This window comes from Mustela nivalis, assembly GCF_964662115.1.
Source record: "Mustela nivalis genome assembly, chromosome: 6".
Lineage (NCBI taxonomy): Eukaryota > Metazoa > Chordata > Mammalia > Carnivora > Mustelidae > Mustela > Mustela nivalis.
Genome location: NC_139025.1, coordinates 151,034,265 through 151,053,773, shown reverse-complemented (window position 1 = coordinate 151,053,773; position 19,509 = coordinate 151,034,265). Strand labels below are relative to the sequence as shown.

Here is a 19,509-nt window from a genome sequence, read left to right as displayed (position 1 = left end):
GTGGGCTGTTGGAATCAGAATATACGAGATGGCATGAAGGGGCATTCAGAGAATGAAGGGGTTGCTGATTTTAGTGAGTCCAATGAGGTAGGTGTGATCAAGGGAGTGGCTGGCATACGTGGAAGATGGGGTTACTGGGGCAGAGGAAATCAAGATGCCAGAGGCCAAGATGGGAGGATCATCTGTCCCCTGAGTCACCAAGAATTAGGGCAGGGATGGTGTTGGAGAGAATGACAGAGCACTGTTTTGTGATGGTTCTGGATAGAGTCTCAGAATCAATACCAGCTGTTAGAATAAGACCAGAAACCTGTTAGTCTTGAGGTCGTGAGATTGTGGCAGAAGAACAAGGGTTAGACCGTGAGGAGGCTCCGTAGACCGAGGCCAGAAGTATGATGCTGCTTTTTAGAACAGTGGCTGGTTAGTATTGCTAGTTTGGAGATCTAGGCTAAAAGAAAGCAGACAGATCATACAGTAATGGGGGCTTTAAAAAGTAAACTGAGTTTTCAGACCAGTGAGGAGAAGGAAAAAGGAAACTTTAACAGGAGATCATTAAAAGGGTTGACTGTGACACCCCATAAGCGATCAAACCCCATAAGCGATCAGAACTCCCAGATTTGCATGGTTGGACAGTGTTTTTATCCCAGGAATCACCATCTAAGTGTCAGAGCACTGATCTAGAGGGTGTGAAGGGCTTGAAAAGGAAGAAAGGATATTCCTCCCCACAGCATGCTGTTGGGCATTTGAAAGACTGAGATGTATGTCTATAACCCAGTAATGACATAGATGTGGTCGTGCTAATGTCCTAGACACAAGGTTAAGGTTAATGTAAGAGCTTAGAAAAGAAAGAACATTTGAAGTTTGGGTTTGGATCTTGGTTTTGGACTGGAAATTGTTTGTTATGAGACTATCACAGTATGAAACCCTAGTGATCTCAGTATCATCTTAATTACAGCAGAAGGTAATCTCTTCTTACTCACAGGATTATAAGACAAGAGATGTGACCGATGATGTAAAAAATATTGTAAGATTTGTTCAAGAACATAGTTCATCACAAGGAACAAGAAATAAAAACCACATGGGTCCTTCTGGGAGATTTACTATGAATATGCTCGTCGACATTTTCTTGGGTAAGTTATCTTTTTTATTGTTTGAGTTATAACAATTAAAATTGAACATCTAGGGGCACCTGGGTGGCTCAGTCTGTTAAGCATCTGCCTTTGGCTCAGGTCACAGTCCCAGAGTCCTGGGATTGAGCCCCGCATCAGGCTCCCTGCTCAGTGGGGAGCCTGCTTCTACCTCTCCCTCTGCCTCTGTGTGCTCGCTCGTGTAGGCATGCGCTCTTTCTCTTAAAAATAAATAAATATTTTTAAAAATAAAATTGAACATCTAAAGAATTTATCACAAGTACATAGAAAAAAATCTCTCTTGCCTGTTTTCTTATAGAAATTAAAGATTTCAGAATAAAACTTTTTCGAGTAATGAAAGAAAGTTAGCTTTAATGAATTGTAACAATTGTTGTATAGAATTTATATGTTCCTAATGTGAGGTTTTCACATTCAGAAAAGCAAATAATAGGGCATAATGGATGAAGGGGATTAAGAGGTACAAAATTCCAGTTATGAAGTGAGTATGTCATGGGAATGAGAAGGACAGGATAGGAAATGTCGTTGGTGACATTGTGATAACATGACTGCCGAGCATACATAACGTACAGAATTGTTGAATCACTGTGTTGTACAGCTGAAACTGATGAAATATTATATGTCAACTATACGACTATAAAGATAATAGTAATAATAAATACAAAGAAAATATTAAAGCATATACAATTTCATCTGAATGAGTGAAATATAACTTGCTTGGAAAATTACCTGTTGAGAGGCGCCTGGGTGGCTCAGTGGGTTAAAGCCTCTGCCTTCGGCTCGGGTCATAATCCCGGGGTCCTGGGATCGAGCCCCGCATCGGGTTCTTTGCTCAGTGGGGAGCCAACAGGCTCCCTCTCCCTCTCTCTCCCTCTCTCTCTGCCTGCCTCTCTGTCGGCTTGTGGTCTCTGTCTGTCAAATAGATAAATAAAATTTAAAAAAAAAAAAGAAAGAAAATTACCTATTGAGTGATTTCCAGTTCCAGATGGCAGCTTGAGCAAAAGGATACCTTCTTCTTTGTTTGTTAGAGGCCCTATTTAAATAATAGGAAACAAAATGAGGATTCACTTCATTGAGGCAAAGAGAACCAGAGAAGAGACATCACCAGATTCAAGATATTTCAAATCTTTTAGGAAATAGATAGAAACATGGTGACAAGTGGAATGAAATACAGTAAGCCACCTGCAGAATGAATGTAAAGTGAGAATCGTGGCAGGGGGTGGTGCTTGACCAGGCAGAATTCCATTATCAGGCCTCAGAGTGAGTCTACAGGTCCACGGGATGAGAGTGAAGAAAGCAGGGGAGCCAGAAATAGGAGGAAAGAACTGCATCAAATGCCAGCCTGAAATTGATTCTAGAACAAAAATGAACACTGTGAGGAATAGAAGGGAAGCTGAGTTAGGGGCCAGAACCCCTGAGTAGGATTTGGGGACCACCTAGCCCACCCACTCACCCTAAAGCAAACCTGAATATTCCCATTCAGGGGAGGAATTTGAGGGGAAATAGAAAATAACAGAGGAAGGGCACCTGGGTGGCTCAGTCAGTTAAGTATCTGACTCTTGGTTTCGGCTCAGATCGTGAATTCAGGGTCATGAGATCGAGCCCCGTGTCAGGCTGTGAGCTCAGTGGGGAGTCTGCGTAAAATTCTCTCTCCCTTTGTTCCTCCCCACCGTGCACTCATACTTCCCTCTCACCAAAATAAGTAAATAAAAGCTTTAAAAAAATTTTTTTTTAAGTAACAGAGGAAATCCACCTTAAAAGTTTAACCTGATCCCTGAAGGTTAAGTACAACTTGACAACCAAGAGAAACCAAGTAACTATTTGACCCTGGGGATAAAGAAAATTTAGAAAGTAAGCAGTAGCTTTAGGAGGTATAGAGGAGAAACTCCTAATTTAGAATCTTCACCAAGACTTAAGTAACAATAGAATGTTACAGAAAAGAAACAAAGAATGAAAAAGAACTGTTAAAATTTTTATTTATTCATCTCTTTAATTTTTTATTTTTAAGTAATTTCTGCATCCAACATGGGGCTCAAACTTACAACCCTGAGATCAGAAGTCACAGGCTCCTCCGACTAAGCCAGTCAGGCGTTCCAAGAGCTGTTAAAATTTTTAAATGAGGGGCACCTGGGTGGCTCAGTGGGTTAAAGCCTCTGCCTTCGGCTCAGGTCAAGATCCCAGAGTCCTGGGATCGAGCCCCACATCAGGCTCTCTGAGCAGAGAGCCTTCTTCCTCCTCTCTCTCTGCCTGCCTCTCTGCCTACTTGTGATCTCTGTCTGTCAAATAAATAAATAAACAAAATTAAAAAAAAAATTTAAATGACTGGAGCACCTCGGTGGCTCAGTGGGTTAACTATCCTGCCTTCAGTTTAGGTCACAATCCCAGGTCCTGGGTTTGATCCCCACATCGGGCTTCTTGCTCAGGCGAGAGCCTGCTTCTCCCTCTCCCTCTGCCTCACTTCCTGGTTTGTGCTCTCTCTCTCTCTCTCTCAAATAAATAAATAGAATCTTTTTAAAAAAAATTTTTTTTAATGATTGACAAAGTAAGTTTAGTGAAAATGTTGAAAGGTAATGTCAGCGTTTTCTAAGACCTAAGCAAAAAGATATATGGAAAATATAAGGAAAAATATAGGTTAGTTCTTAGGAGATGTGAAATCTGACAAAAAATTTTTGAATTAGAAAATAAAGAGATGGAGTTATCAAATCAATGATAAGAGAAAATATCCCTGAGTGAAAGAGAAAAAGACCTTCAGATTAAAACGTCCACTGAATGCCAAAGGAGATGCTTTATGAGATTTGAGAATAACAAGAATAAAATGATGTTGGGGAGGAAAAACTTTTCCTCCATCCTGTTAGATTTAGTGGTTGGGGGCCTGTGAATTAAACTGACAAAAGACAGATTTCATAAAAATGTGACTAAAAGGACCAATTAAAATTGAGGCTTATATACCATCTTAATAATGGAAAGGGAGGGGGAAAAAAATGGAAAGGGAGGGGGAGAAGAACACTTATGGGAAAACAAATGGTGTTTTGGAAAGATAAGGGCCCTTAGGAGAATAGATGAGAGGGAGATAGGATAGTTTTGTTACAGTGTTTAGGAATGGTATGGAGACTTCTCATCCGTGATGATAAGTAAGAATCAGTCTTCTTCAGTTGCTTCCAGGGAGAGAATTTATGACAATTGGGGGGGGGGGGTGTCTGCTTTTTTATTGCAGATAAGAGGTTCCAGGAACTCTTATGCCTTCTGCTCAAAATAATTTTTATGCCACAGTGGCATATTCTGGACCCATTCCGAGATAATCCTGAAAACTTTGGAAGAAAGAAACCAAAGCCAAACCTGCGATTAATATCAGTGACTAGAGCCCAGAAGGCAAAGAGAGTGATACCATAAACAGAGGAGCTGACCCATGGGTCCAGAGAGAAGGAGGCCCGGATCCACGGGTATGTAGCAGGTCCAGTAAGCTGTCCGTACAGGTTTTAACAAAGTCAAGAAAAACAGGTCCCAAGCAATGTGAGAAGGAATAAGAAATGAAATTTTTTTTATGACAGTAAAGAATGCAAATGTTAATTCTCAACAGAAGGAGAAAGACGTTTAGAAATCCCATGGGAAAGATTATACAAAGAGAGCCAAGGTCAAATGTAAAACAAGGGAAGTTGTTATACAATTTTGAGTAATTGATAAGCCCCCGAAAGCAATCCAGTCTTCTGGGTGCGGTAGACATTCTCTTGAGGGTTACACAGGAGTCAGGACCTTCTGTGTGGGGAAGGAAACCTATCATAAACACTGCTGACAAACTGCAACAGTTAGAGGCAACGTATGGACTGAAATACATTTAGGGAACAAGACAAGATGTGTTCATCTTAATGATGTAAAAATAAAGGTACAATAAACAAAAGGGGGAGCACTCGGAAGGCTTGGGGTGCTAATAACCTCTTATGTAAAAGGTAGAGAGGAACCAGAAGTTCTGTCTAAAGTTACAAAATAGGGTCATCTGGGTGGAGCGTCTGGCTTGGGTCATGATCCCAGGGTCCTGGGATCAAGCCCTGTATCAAGCTCCTTGCTTGGAGGGGAGCCTACTTCCCCCTCTCCCTCTGCTCGCCAATTCCCCTGTTTGTGCTCTCTCTCTTTCTCTCTGTCAGATAAATAAAATCTTTTAAAAATAAATAAAACTAAAGTTACAAAATTATCAGTAGATTAACCCATATTATATAACTAGCCAAGTTTGGGTCGAGGTGAAGTGTAGGGAGTAGTGTCCATGAGATGAAACCTCATCTTTCATAGCAGGGTGGGGGGTCATGGGTAAATGGCAGGTGGTAGAGCTGGCTGGGGGAGTGACAGCAAGAGTTTTGAGTTCCTTGTGGAGGTGGCCACGGGAAGAGCTGAAAACAAAAGCTATTTAAAACAAGACTCTGGGAATGCCTGGGTGGCCCAGTTGCTAAGCGTCTGCTTTTGGCTCAGGTCTTGATCCCAGAGTCCTGGGATCAAGTCCCGTGTGTGGCTTCTTGCTCAGGGGGGAGCCTGCTTCTCCCTCTGCCTACCACTTCCCTGCTTGTGCTCTCTTTCTTTCTCTCTCTCTTTCACAAATAAATAAAATCTTTTTTAAAAAACAAAAAAGAGGACTCTGCCAGGGTGCCTGGCTGGCTCAGCTGGTTAGGCACCTGACTCTTTGTTTCCATTCAGGTCCTGATCTCAGGGCCCTAAGATGGGCTCCTGAGTCTGCTAGGGAGTCTTTCCTTCTTGCTTTCCATACCTCTCTGCTCCTCCCCACGCTTTTGGCCTTGCCTGCACACCATGCTCACGTGCTCGCTGTCTCTCTCTCTCTCAAATAAATAAAATCTTAAAAAAAAAAAATTACTGCTTTGGGCACCCAACTGGAGCAATAGGGAAGAGCACAACTCATTTTCATACATAGATAGATAGAGATTTTTTTTTAAGGTTTTATTTTATTTGACAAAGAAGAGAGAGTACAAGCAGGGGAGCAGCAGGCAGAGTGAGAAGCAGGCTCCCCACAGAGGAGGGATCCCAGTGTGGCGCTCGGTCCCAGGACCCTGGGATCATGACCTAAGCCGAAATCGGACACTTAACCCACTGAGCCACCCAGGCACCCCAGGAAGAGCACAACTCTGGATCTCAGGGTCCTGAGTTAAGCCCCACACTGGGGGTTGAGATTACTGAAAATTAAAATTTAAAAAAAGGGGCGCCTGAGTGGCTTGGTGGGTTGGGCCGCTGCCTTCGGCTCAGGTCATGATCGAGCCCCGCATCGGGCTCTCTGGCTCAGCCGGGAGCCTGCTTCCTTCTCTCTCTCTCTGCCTGCCTCTCTGCCTGCTTGTGATCTCTGTCAAATAAATAAATAAAATCTTTAAAAAAAAAAAAAATGATTGCTTTCCAAAAGAGTGGAAGATGGGGGAGGGAAGAAGGATGGGACAGAGGAATGTTGGTTTTCATCCTAAACCTTTCTGTACTACATTTTATTTTTCCCATGTACATGCCTCACTTTAATTTAAAAAATAGATAAAGCAATTAATAGGTGCATTTATTTTTTTAAACATTAATAGCCTAGACTGGTGTAGGAATGTGGTTTACTCAGTTCCTCAGCTCTTCCTTCTGGACCTGCTCTTTCCTCCAGACAAAAGCAACTGTTAGTGTTGGTCTTCCCTTTCTGAATTTTTTTTTTTTTTTTTTTTTTTTTTTTTTTAAGCAGAGAGAGAGAGCATGAGCATGAGCTGGGGAAGGGCAGAGGGAGAGGGAGAAGTAGGCTCCCAGCAAGGAGCCCACCTCTGGGCTCCATCCCAGGACCCGGGATCATAACCTGAGCCCAAGGCAGACACTTAACCAACTGAGCCACCAGGGCATTTTGTTTTGTTTTGTTTTGGGGATTGTATTTATTTGAGAGAGACAGCATGAGGGACAAAGAAGGAGAAGCAAACTCCCTGCTGAGCACAGAGCCCATGTGAGGTTGGATCCCAGGACTCCCCAGGACCCTGAGATCATGACCTGAGATGAAGGCAGACACTTAACTGACTGAGCCACCCAGGCGCCCGTCCCCCACCACACACCCCCGGTCTGGATTCTTGCCTTTGAGTTTGGACCTCATTCAGGGTCAGGAGGAACAAGAGGTTGCAGATAAAATAATGTATTACAGGAGTGATGCGTGATCACTCCACATTGCAATATGTAGAAAATAAAACTAACTCGGGAAAAAAGCGCTATTATTTTAATGTGTATTTATTCACAATCACATATCTATCATACTGTACATATAATTTATATCATTTCTACATAACAAGATACAAGCATTATTTAACTTTTTTATTCTAGCTTTTAGTAATTTATATTTTATCATATTGATGAGCTGTATTTTAACTAGTCTTATTTTTTTTTTTTTAAGATTTTATTTATTTATTTGACAGACAGAGATCACAAGTAGGCAGAGAGGCAGGCAGAGAGAGAGGAGGAAGCAGGCTCCCTGCCGAGCAGAGAGCCTGATGTGGGACTTGATCCCAGGACCTGAGATCATGACCTGAGCCGAAGGCAGCGGCTTAACCCACTGAGCCACCCAGGCGCCCCTTAACTAGTCTTATTTAAGGACATGTTTTTCTGTTATACATGATGATGTGATAAATAGCCTTTTAAATACACCTTCAGCTGCACCTGTGATTGCTCGTTTCATGTAGATTCCCAGGAAGATTACTGAATCAAACATTGTTCTGGCATACCTAGTTCCTCACTATCTCTTTCATGTTAAGAAGATTGTGTTTAGCCTTTTATTTATTTATTTATTTATTTATTTATTTTAGTGACCTCTACAATCAGTTTGGGGCTCAGACTCACAAGCAGCTCCCACACACACACACCTTTTTGTTGTTTATTTGTTTTTCCAGCTTTCTTAGTTACTGCCAGCTCTAGGGCTGGTCCTGTGATGTGACATTTCAGGGATTCAAACCACTTGAAGGAAGGAAACCTTGAATCATGGGGCATAGATGACCAGAAGCCATCTGACATTTACAATAATGTAATTATTTGGAACTCTTAAAATAGAACTAAAGCTTTACAGAGTAACTGTTAAATTCCGATTATAATCAGCATCACGAGGCTTCTTAAGTAGATTGCTGTAATGAAATTATGTTTACAATGAAGACATAATAATTACAGCAGATTGGATAGGAGACCAGATATCCAGGCCAGTGCAGTGCTTTCAACCAATACGAAGAGGAAGGAAGGAGGCAGTCTCCTGGAGTGATGTGTTTTTGTTTTATACTCTGTCAAGGCTTCCTCCGTGAGGGTCACAGAAAGAATGGGCTTAAATAATTGGACCGCACACGAGTTTCAGTACAGGACCAGAGATAGCATTTGTGAAAATGTCCAAATTTTTCTGTAAGGAGATCAGTAATGCACTGTTATCTTAATGTAGCACAGAGATACGAAGTGCTTTGAGTTATGTAACCCTCTCTTTGATTTCTTTGCTCTAATGTAATTTTAGAAGTTGTAAGTGCAACATCCTAAAGTGATAAGCTTTATTTTGCTGCTGTTTTTGTTCAATCTGTGTTATAAAAAGATGAGGAAAAGTATATATAACCGTAGAAATTTTAGAGTTCTACTCAGATATTCTCACTTTATGGAAATGGGTATGTTTGTGCCATGGGCTTTCCTGTGGCACAGATTATCCACTCCATTTATCCAGACCTGTCCATAAATGACTTTTTCAGCCTCTCCTACTGGAGGCTTCTGACATACCTACATTTACTAATCTAACTCCTTGGGCCTCCTTACCAGGGAGTAAGAGTGCAAAAATTCAGTCGGGGATATTTGGAAAGGGATCTACTTATTCACGACACAATGCTGAAAGACTTTTTAAAAAATTGATACTTGACAAGATTTTGGATGAAGACTTATATATCAATGCCAATGACCAACCAATTGCCTATGTGATGCCAGGAAATAAAGCCCAAACTGTCCTAAATGGGCATTTAAAGGTAGGATATTTTAAATATTTATTTTATTTAATTATCTTACAGTGAGTGGGCAAAAATATATTACTGCAAAATAGAGGGTCTTCTCCAAACTACTGCAAATTAGAGGGGCTTCTCCAAAGCTTATGGATATTGAATTTATATATACTGTCCTACATGAATGTACTCTGTTCCCCTTAATTTGGAAAGAGCTTAAAATCGAACCCAAGTAATGTAGTAGCTGTCAGAGCGAATTCCGTTGGGTCGTCTGGTCTCTGAATCATCATACATTCATTAGGTAAACATTTATCAAGAAGCTGTTCTGTGCCAGGCACTGGAGATGGAAAGATGAGGAATCCACAGCCCTTGTTCGTGAGGCGTTTGCTATAGCTGCTTGGCATAACAGAAATACCAAAAAAAAAAAAAAAAAAAAAAGGAAAAAAAAAAAAACATGCAAATGCAAGTAAGAATTAAATGAAGCTTATATTTGGATACAAGTGTGCGTGTACCCACTCCTGTGATCACTTTCTCTCTCACAAAGGTAGACTTTATGGAAACAGAAAATTCCAGCAGTGTGAAAAAACAGAAAGCTTTAGAAGCAAAGATATCTCAAAGGGAAGAGGTGGTGAAGAAATGTCTTGGAGAACTGACAGAAGTCTGCAAATCTCTGGGAAAAGTTTTTGGTGTCCACTACTTTAATATCTTTAATACTGTCACTCTCAAGAAGCTTGCAGGTACGTATGGTCTTCTGTTACGTGGCATGAATTAATAAGCCAAAAGTTAATCTGGCTAAGGAACATTAAGAGCATAGATCTTGCTTGGTTTATTTTCGTTATTTTAATCTCTAAATTGAAAGCTCAAAGAAGCAACTTTTTTTAAAAAGATTTTATTTATTTATTTGACAGACAGAGATCACAAGCAGTCAGAGAGGCAGGCAGAGAGAGAGAGGAGGAAGCAGGCTCCCTGCTGAGCAGAGAGCCCGATTCGGGGCTCGATTCCAGGACCCTGGAATCATGACCTGAGCTGAAGGCCAAGGCTTTAACCCACTAAGCCACCCAGGTGTCCCTCAAAGAAGCAACTTAAACTTGAGATGAAATACGGTCTTTAGGATATATACAGTGGGGTACCTGGGTGGCTCAGTGAGTTAAGCTGCTGCCTTCAGCTCATGTCACGATCCCAGGATCCTGGGATCAAGTCCTGCATGAGGCTCCCTGGTCAGCAGGGAGCCTGCTTCTCCCTCTGCCTCTGCCTGCTGCTCCCCTAGCTTGTGCTGTCTCTCTTTGATAAGTAAATAAAATCTTTTTAAACAATAATAATAATAAGACATATACAGTACTATGTTATTTGGACACAGTATAATTTTAATTTTATACTTCTCCCTCTAATGCTGGATGTTAGGATGTGGATAATTGTAATCTGTAATACCTGCTGTGTCACTCATTGATTTTGTCTTCATTATCTGCCTGCTTTATGATGTTTGGCTATGTTAAGTACGGATGTCTATGCAATGAGGAGCTACATTCCTTATGTTTCATGCTTCTTTGAACCCAGATCTGGCACACTGCTTATCTTGAGTTCAGCTGACCTAAGTTATTTCCATAGCTATTTATTACGACCATAGTCATTTCCATAGCTTCTGACAGCTCCACCCAGAATCCTAATAAGAAAGCCCCTGGGAAGTAAAGTAAGTCCCTCACATAGTTGACTGGTTAATGTACACATTGCCTTCTGCATTCTTCCTTCATAAAATCTCATGATCCACACCTCCTCTCTCTTCTGTTCCCATTCCTACCACCCTGGGTCATCACAGCGTCTCATCAGCTCTGAGATGCTGTCTGTTTTCAGAGACTGCTATTTTCTGGACTATTAAGAGAGAAAACATTGTGGTAATTAAACAGTGACACAGTGCTTTTATGGAAAAAATTGTTTCTGATTTACTTAAATACAGATTTCTTATTATATATAACTCTGTGCATATATAAAAATCGCATAAAATCATAGCAAGTTGATTTAGGTACTTAGAGAAATTCATATCCAAAACCTGACTCTCGGGAACCATTTGTGGCCTTGGCTATATGTGTCTTTCCCTTGTGTCTTTTTTTTTTTTTTTTTTTTTTTTTTAAGATTTTATCTATCTATTTGACAGAGATCACAAGTGGACAGAGAGGCAGGCAGAGAAAGAGGGAGGGGGAAGCAGGCTCCCTGCCGAGCAAAGAGCCCGATGTGGGGCTCAATCCCAGGACCCTGAGATCATGACCTGAGCTGAAGGCAGAGGCTTTAACCCACTGAGCCATGCAGGCGCCCCTCCCTTGTGTCGTTGAGAGTGTTAGTGGCACAGCCTTTTTAGCACTCCACTCTTCTCCCCAGCAATTTAACCAAATCCGCCAGTCAGCTACTCTGATGTGATGGTGGCGTTTCTCCAAGGGTGCCAGAAAGCATCTGCAGGAGGCCGCACAGCTCTCGGGGACGCAGATGTCCTGCTGCCCCATTGGCTACGGGCATCCTTTTCAGGTCCTGTTAAGCACTTGGTTGTGGCTCATGGAATCGTGGCCTTTTCCTCAAAGGCAGATACCTGCTTTATTCATGCCAAATCCCTTCCCCATGACCCTGAGCTTTTCTGCATCACGGTCACTTCTCCAGCGTCTTCACAGTCTAATCTTCTGACCAACATTGCGTGGGGCACTCAGGACACTGCTGAGGCGCCCACAGCACGGCCAGCCGGGACGAGGCCTCACACACATGGGTGGTGGCAGCTGTTCGGCCAGCGGCCCCTGTCGGATGCATCTGGACCTTGGGAATGGCACAGTGTGGAGCAGTACATGTCAAGAAAATACAGTATTTTGTGCCTAGGCTATTAGTGAGTTCCCTGCCTGGTCTCTAACTCCAGATAGGAATAGGAGACACATTTAATCTTCCACAAAGTTCACTGAAACGCCACCAGTTTCTCGAAGAGGGACAGATTTCTGCTTGCCTGCCCAACGTCATCTTTCATTAACCCTCCATAAACCTACTGGTCTGTCCCACAGGTCTCTTCCTTTTCCTCTAAACACAGAAATTATGTGAAAATTACAAATTTGAGATCTGCCCTTTATTTGCTCAAAGAGTAGGAATTGTCACTTCCTCACTCCCCAGAGCCAGTGCCTCGACAAATCCCACAGACCCAGCCTCTGAAATGTGGATCTCTCTCTTCCGTCCACGTGCCCTGCCCGACTGTAGTTCCCGCATCCTGGCCTGCTCCCGAAGGGGCTCCTGCCCGGTCACAGTTTCCTCTCTCCCTGACAGGTCATTTTCCATGCGGCAGCCAGAGCAGTCTTTAAAACGACAGGCTTGTCTAGCTGCAAGACTGATGGGCCATCTGTATGCTGAGGACTCTTAATGGCCCACTTGTTCCCGTCCAAGGACTTGCTTCACCCCACATGGCAGAGAGACTGGAGGAAGCACGGGTTTGGGTTGGGGGTGGAGTACCAATTCAGTTATGGGCTTCTGGAAGAGGAGATCCATGTCTGGAGTGCTGGGGAGCACTCGGAGCTGGAAAGACAAATGTGGGCGTTCTCCGAAAACAGGGAGCATCAGCGCGGCAGCTAGACAAGTCTTTGTTGTGAGAACAGCGGGCGGGAGCAAAGTCTGGTTAAACTCTGAGACCCGTAGCACAGGTACCCGCCTCCAGTCCCCCCTACACACACCCTTCTCTGTCTGCCCCCCTCTGCCCTGACTTAGCGCCTCTGCTGCTGCAATTGCATGATGGGCTCCCGTCCTCAGGGCCTGTCGCCTGCCTCTGTTGGCACCAACTGCCGGTTAGAAAATTGGCCCGTGTGCCTGGTGCCCTGCAGTTAGTTGGCGCTTCACAGGCATGTGCTGAATGAGTGAATGAGTGTGAATTCAGTGGGTTTTCTATGGGTGGTAATTTAAATTCCTAATTTTATGCCCATACACAGAATCTTTATCTTCTGATCCTGAGGTTTTGCTTCAGATTGATGGTGTTACTGAAGATAAACTGGAAAAATACGGTGCCGAAGTGATTTCAGTATTACAGAAGTACTCTGGGTGGACATTGCCAGGTATGGTATACAGCTAACTTTCTCGAAGCCTGTTTGAATGTTAAGCAGTGCATCCCACTGGATTAGACTTTTGTGGTTTCTGGATTGTGTTAACGCTTCCTCCACCTTGTCACACTGACGTTCAAGTACAGAGCAGCCCCTGTGCTGTTCCAGGCAACTCTTGGAGGACACTGGCACTTAGCCCCGCCCCCCAGGAAGGCCAGTGACTCAACCTGCTAGTAGGACCCAGAGGAGGACTTTGGGCCCAGGAGCTCCAGTTCTGTTAAGGCAAGTGCCCAGGGAATCCTGTCTCGACTCTGCTAGCTGTGGCAGGCCACAAGTAACTTCTTTGTGCTTGGTTTCCTTATCTGTGGGAGGGACATGTTATCTGACAAGCATGTCTAAAGATAAAATTTAAGAGTGGAGTTTAAATGTTTTGGGAAAATGAACGCAATTGGAATGCTAGATAATCATCGTTATCCGAGAGAATCTGCCCAACTGAGGGCGTCGCTAGTAGACAGTCCCGCGGGTTACAGTGGGCCGGCCATGGAGCCCCTCACTGTGAGCCCCTCACTGAGCTACAGACAGCATGAACCATGAGAAGCTCAAGACGGAGCTCTTGTAGGAGATGGAGCTCTTGTAGGAGATGCAAGGTCCCATGCCCTCCTCCCACATATTGCCCTGCAGTAAGACAACAGACGGGCCAAGTTCAATGATTCTTCTGTTTGTGTAATAGACGGCAGGGGTTTCTTCCCAAGGCTGATGGGAAAGATAAGCAGAATGAGGAATGAGTGCGCATTTCTTTCAAGTTGTGTCCCTCCTCCTCCATTTTTTACCCATTAACAAAATGCTGAAAAGCGAGATTTTTATAAATTCCTCTGTGTGGTAATTATTCCATTAAGAGCCTTGCTTTGAATATTGGTAGGGACTTAACATTTGTTTAGTGTAGTAACTTGTTTGGAAGGGGATTTTTGCCCACATAAGACGGGATGCTCTGTGGAAACAGCCCACAGTGTGGTGATGATCGCTCCCACTTACTGAGGGACAGACACCGTGCCAAGAGCTTTGCCTGTTTTGTATCATTCCGTCCTCACAACACCCCATTTCACAGCCTTTTTAGTGCCAAGTCCCACAGCTAGGATGACGGGATGACAGCTCCCCGTGTGAACCAGTGTTGGACGGACTCTGCAGTCCCACAGCTTAGACCCCTTCCTGCCAGGCAGGCGGGTAGCCCGAGGGGGAGCCCAACCAGCCGGGAAATACCTTCCTTGGGAGAATGGAGCTGGGGTCCCCGTGACCCAGGGGAAGATTTCCTGCTTTTTAGGTGCCTTAGGGGGCCAGTACCTCGTGGAAATTACCACCTTCTTTGCAAACTAGTGCTTTTGTAGCAACCCATTTCCTGCAGAGTATGTGATATGTTCCGAACCATAACATAAAGAAGCATTTTTTTTGTCTTTGAAGAGCATAATAGGGCCTAGGGTTTTCTGGCACATGTTTACTGCATAACTGTTGTTCAAGATGAGGTACAGAGCATAGTCGGTTATGTTTCCCTTATATTGGGCTCTTTTTTTTTTTTAGGATGTGTTAAATTATAAATAAAATTGTCTTTTATATACCTTTATACTTTTCAAAGAGCTTCACAGGATTAACTCCCAAACGATAACACGGACACAGGCCGCGTATGACAGAGTATGAGCCACACCTGATGTCCTTAGTTAAGTTAAACTTTTACAAATTTCTGGGGTGCCTGGCTGATTCAGGTGGTGGAACATGTGACTCTTGGTCTTAGGGCTGTGAGTTCAGGCCCCACATTGGGCATAGAGCTTACTTTTAAGAAGAGAGATTATCATAGGTTTCTTTAATAAATTCTGATCTCATTACTTTAAAAGTAAATTTCCATTGAGGACTCTGGCAGAGTCCCCTGACATCAAGAAATCTTCCATTCTTGTGGAATTACTGAACCCAGGTGACAGGAGGCCCCCAGGAAAGGAGCTTGGGTGTCAGCCCAACTGCCCCCCTGGTGGTGGTCCTCCCCATGGACCGTCATGGCTCCTGGGCCAGCGCACCATCAGGGACAAACATCTGCACTGTCCACTTGTAGCTGATGACGGTTCCCCGCTGAGAAGCCCGGCCAGCACCAGGGGCACCAGAAAAAACGGCCCCGAGGAGTTTGATGAGGAAACGCCCATATCTTCTCACTACTTTATGAATAAAACCAAAAATGAAAGAAAGAGGAAGAGGATGTCAGCCTCCCAAAGGCCTAAGAGGAGGAAAACTGGCTTTGGTGGCTCCAAGACCAAAGGGTAGGTCCTGCCCCATGGGCCACGGGGCGGTGGGTTCGTCGGGGAGAGAGGACAAAAGCCCCATGGCTCGGATTTGCTCTGAAGCATTATTAAAATAAGCCATTGTTAAATGTTGCCTCTAGTTAATGGAATGATGACTAAGACTGATTCCAAAACAGAAACATTTGTTTTAGATTTTTAAAATCTCTACTCCTAAGTTGATGATCACTAAGTTTTCTACTTTGCAAAAATGTCTCCAGTTTTGACATTACCTTTGAAAAAAAGTTTTTTTCTTTGTAATCACTCTCCTTCAGGTTCTTTTCCACCTAGTATGTTATGAATCCTGTACTAGCTGAGTAAACAAAGGCTTTTGTTTCCCCGTTGCTTTTATGATCCCATTGTACTGCTACACTCTGCTTTCTCTGCTGCGGCATCTGTGGCCCCGCACGCTCCCTGCCAAAGCTCCCGGCCCTGTGGTGAGACCTGGGAGAACCAACCTCCCAACCTGGGGTCAGTTAAGCCAGGCCTCCAGGGGCTGCATGAATGGCTCCCATCTCCCATCTCCCACCTTTGCCTGGCCCCAGGGCTGGGATGCGGTGGCTTTGGCGTGCTCCCTGCACGCTGGTGGGCTGGCGGCGCACAAGGACCTGTCAGGTCCTGGCTGATGATCTGTGCAGTACTTCTTTTGTCTTCATAATTGCACTGCCCGTGCCCTGTAGGTGAGCAAGGTCTGGCAGGATCAGGACCACCCCGTCAGCCTAGAGAATGTGGCCCCCCAAGTAACCACATAATATAACGGAAATGCTTACAGGAGAAAGGAAGCGAGTCCTCAGCAAACTTTTGCAAGCTATTGTTTTTCTTTCGCAGTTTTTCTACCTCTTTTCCTTCTGGGTAATAAAAAAACAAAAATCGAGTGGGGGAAGAGAAAGGAAGGCAAATGTTACCAAATTGTCATTTTCTTGTTAAGTCCATAAACAAACATCTTGTATGTGCTAATCCTTCTGCCAGGGTACAGAAATTAAAGGCATTAGTAAATGTTAGTTTCATTTTGTGGTTTTTAGTGCGCAAGTGACCAGCAGATGTTCTTCAGTGGGGACATTTTCTCATTTTCCTCATTTATTCCTCTCTTTTGGGAAATACTCACTTGCTCAGGAGCTCACAGAGTGAGAGGAGGATTTAAAAGGCGTCTGGTCCAGCCTCCTGGGGTTTATGATGAGGTAGCTGAGGCCTGGCCTGGGGAAGGCTTGTGGGAGGCTTTTCCCGGCCGGGTCTCAAGTTTCCCAGGTAGGACCGGCCTCTGGCTCACCCACACCTGCCCAGAGGCCTTTCATCTCTGCACTTGTCCGCAGAGCCCCTCACACACAGGTCTTATCCTCACATTCTTACTCCTTTGAGCAGAACCCACCACATTTCAGTGTTCATTGCCCTTGGCTCCCTTTGCAGTTTTTCCAACTTCTGTTTTTAAGAGTGAAGCACTTCGCCCTGTGGGTTAGAACCTAATCTAGGAAGAAGTAGTAAAACTCACACTTCTCCAAAAGCCAGTACCAATTTGAATGCTGGTTGTTAATTAGCCTGCGTGTTTACAATGAGATTCTTTCCTAATCTCTTCTGACCAAAACCAGGGAGTTTTGTAACTTTTTTTTTTTTTTTTGACCCCTTGTAGCAGCCTCTTCTACCCCTGCTTCATCCCCGTCGTTGCCGCTGAACCACGGGCTCGGTTTCCCACAGCTTCCAGGCTCCTCACCTGGCTCAGTCTGCTCAGCCCCAGAATTCCGTGGCCGCGTGCCAGAAACCTTAACTCCGCGACGCGCCCTCTGAGCTTTACATCTTCCCAGTAACACACAATGAACCTGTTGTGTTCTGGGCTCTCGGATGGCCGGGCTGTGGCAGGGACCGCTGCTGGCTGCTGGCTCATTCTGTAAATCAACGTAAACAGCAGGTTTTCGCTCAGGGCTTAATTTCTCAGCAGGAAATCAGTACAGGGAAATTGAAGGCTGCTTCTCTGCCCGGTATTGCCCTAAGCAGGAGTTTAAAAATGTTGAAAAAGCGCTCTTCCCCATGGGCCAGCAGAATGCCTTTAACCAGGCCCTGAGACCCTGGCCTCCCCATTCAGAGATGCGGAAGATCACTTGCAGGGATTACCTCTGGGCACCGACTTGGCTGGTTATAAACCACGGGGAGTAACCTGCACAGTCTGGAAAGACTTCTCCTCTTATCCTTGTAAGATGCTGGCCTTGTGGCTCTTCTCTTGCATTTCCTTAGCAGGGAGAAAAGAGCTGGTATCTTCAGGTCAGTAAGGGAAGTGAGGTGCTGGCAGGACTTTGTCACAGGCTGTGGCCGGGCTTCTTAGCTGGTTTTAAAGGCAGCAAGTGGGAGAGGAGAGTGGGCCGGAGAGCGAGCTGCTGGCGGCGTGGCCCGACAACACGCGCCAGATCCGAGTGCCTCCGCGGTGAGCTACGTGGGCCACCTTCCCTGCGCTAGGGGACCGGCTGTGAGGTTCCCCCCGTGCTCTGCCGCTGCTCCCCACTCACCCACAAAGCTACCTTTCTCTTAGCTGCGCCAAGCACTGTAATTCCACAGTGTCTGTTGTCCGAGCATCTGGGACTTTAAATCAAAGTATTTTCACCTCCTCACCTGGTCATAATAGATCGAGGACTGTGGATCTGGGCTCTGCTGTCCAGAGGGAGGTGTCTCATCATTAGCTGTGAGCAGTGGGGGTGGAGAGCAGGCACGGGGGGCCGTCTCAAGTCCCCAAATTAAGAAACAACCCTTGCCATTTTAAGGAGACAAATTGAGAACAAAATTGTGCAAAGGGCAGCAGTCCTTTATTCCTTGAACCGTAAAGGAAACTTACGGGGCATTTGTAGGCAGGAAGTGCACGGAGACGCGGAAGAGTGAGGAAAATCACAGACTAATGATAGAACTCTGCACAGGTTGAGAGCAAGACTCTTCACTTCTGGTTTTATTTAACCTTTTGATTTTCTTTGTCACCTTTTAGGGGGTCCACCGCATGCAGAAGGACATCTTCTAAAAGTAGATCCTCCAACGTATTTGGACCCCAGTCATCTGTGCCTGGTTCTCAAGCAGCATCAGGAGCCCCTAGAAGATTGGGGATTATGGCTCCACCAAAGCCTATAAATAGACCTTTTCTTAAGCCTTCGTATGCATTCTCATAACAACCAGATCTCAATGTACATAGATCTTATTTCTTGTTTGTCAGCATCTCACCATCTGTGACCATAAAGCTGTTAGTTTTGTTAGACCATTTATAATTTTTACCCATAACTATTAATATTTAAATAAATGCTTAGGGTGACAGTTCTTATTTTTAAAATAAACGTTTTCTTTTGAATAAGCATGATTTGCTGCTGCTGCAAGCCTTGTGGCTGTCGTTTCTCAGAACGTCTGAAGCAGCAGCTGAATCATCTCAGTGAGAGAAATTCTAAGCACGACATGAAACACAGAAGCCGCAGGAAGAGACACGCATGGGACATGGTGAAACTGTAAAACTCTGCAGAAGGTGACATAAACAAAATTAAAAGACAAATGACAGAGAAAACAAAAATATCTGACGAGGAATTAATATCCATAATACAGAGTACCTGTATGAATCATTTAAGAAAAAGAAAAGAAAAGAAAACGAACTGGATAGAAAAATGAACAGAGACTGTGACAGGCTCTTCCCAGAAGAAGTACAAATGGCCCACAAATATGTGAAAAACGCCCATTCTCCCCAGTTACAAATATAAATTAGAACAATGAGATGCCATTCTTCTGCCTCTTAAGTTGTCAACACTGGGTAATATCTCAAAATCTGGGGCCAACAGGAGAACGGCCAAACGTTTGACTGGTGAGACTATAGGAGCTGTTTACGGTGAATACTAGGGAGGCCTCACTTTTGAAGACCTTCCACGTATAGGCTGATGGACCAGAGAGTCTTAATGTGGGATTTTAGCACCTCTTTTTGGAGCTCTAGTACCTTGTTTTTTGAGACCTGTCGCATCTTAGCTGTAAGTAACCTTGGTGACCTGTTTGGCATCCCACTTCTGGACCTCAGTCAGGAGAGTGGAACACAGGAAGCTCTGCCCAGGTGGAAGTT

General features: G+C 44.3%; 1 protein-coding gene across 4 annotated transcripts in view; it reads left to right on the top strand.

Moving 5' to 3' along the window:
* The window catches only part of BLM (BLM RecQ like helicase), a 90,778-nt gene extending 72,013 nt beyond the window's left edge, over positions 1-18,765 (top strand). For 2 of the 4 annotated variants that reach the window (XR_014313129.1, XR_014313130.1), the window contains exons 17-22: positions 980-1,127; positions 8,916-9,115; positions 9,637-9,825; positions 13,027-13,149; positions 15,230-15,431; positions 18,409-18,765. Coding sequence is in view for 2 of the 4 variants with exons in the window: in XM_082736134.1 (XP_082592260.1) it covers positions 980-1,127; positions 8,916-9,115; positions 9,633-9,825; positions 13,027-13,149; positions 15,230-15,431; positions 18,409-18,586 (1,044 nt within the window). In the remaining 2 variants the exon portion in view is untranslated. Of the gene's footprint in view, positions 1-979; positions 1,128-8,915; positions 9,116-9,632; positions 9,826-13,026; positions 13,150-15,229; positions 15,432-18,408 lie in introns of all 4 variants that reach the window. The other 2 variants (XM_082736134.1, XM_082736133.1) reach the window with 1 other exon arrangement.
* The last annotated feature ends 744 nt before the right edge of the window (positions 18,766-19,509 follow it).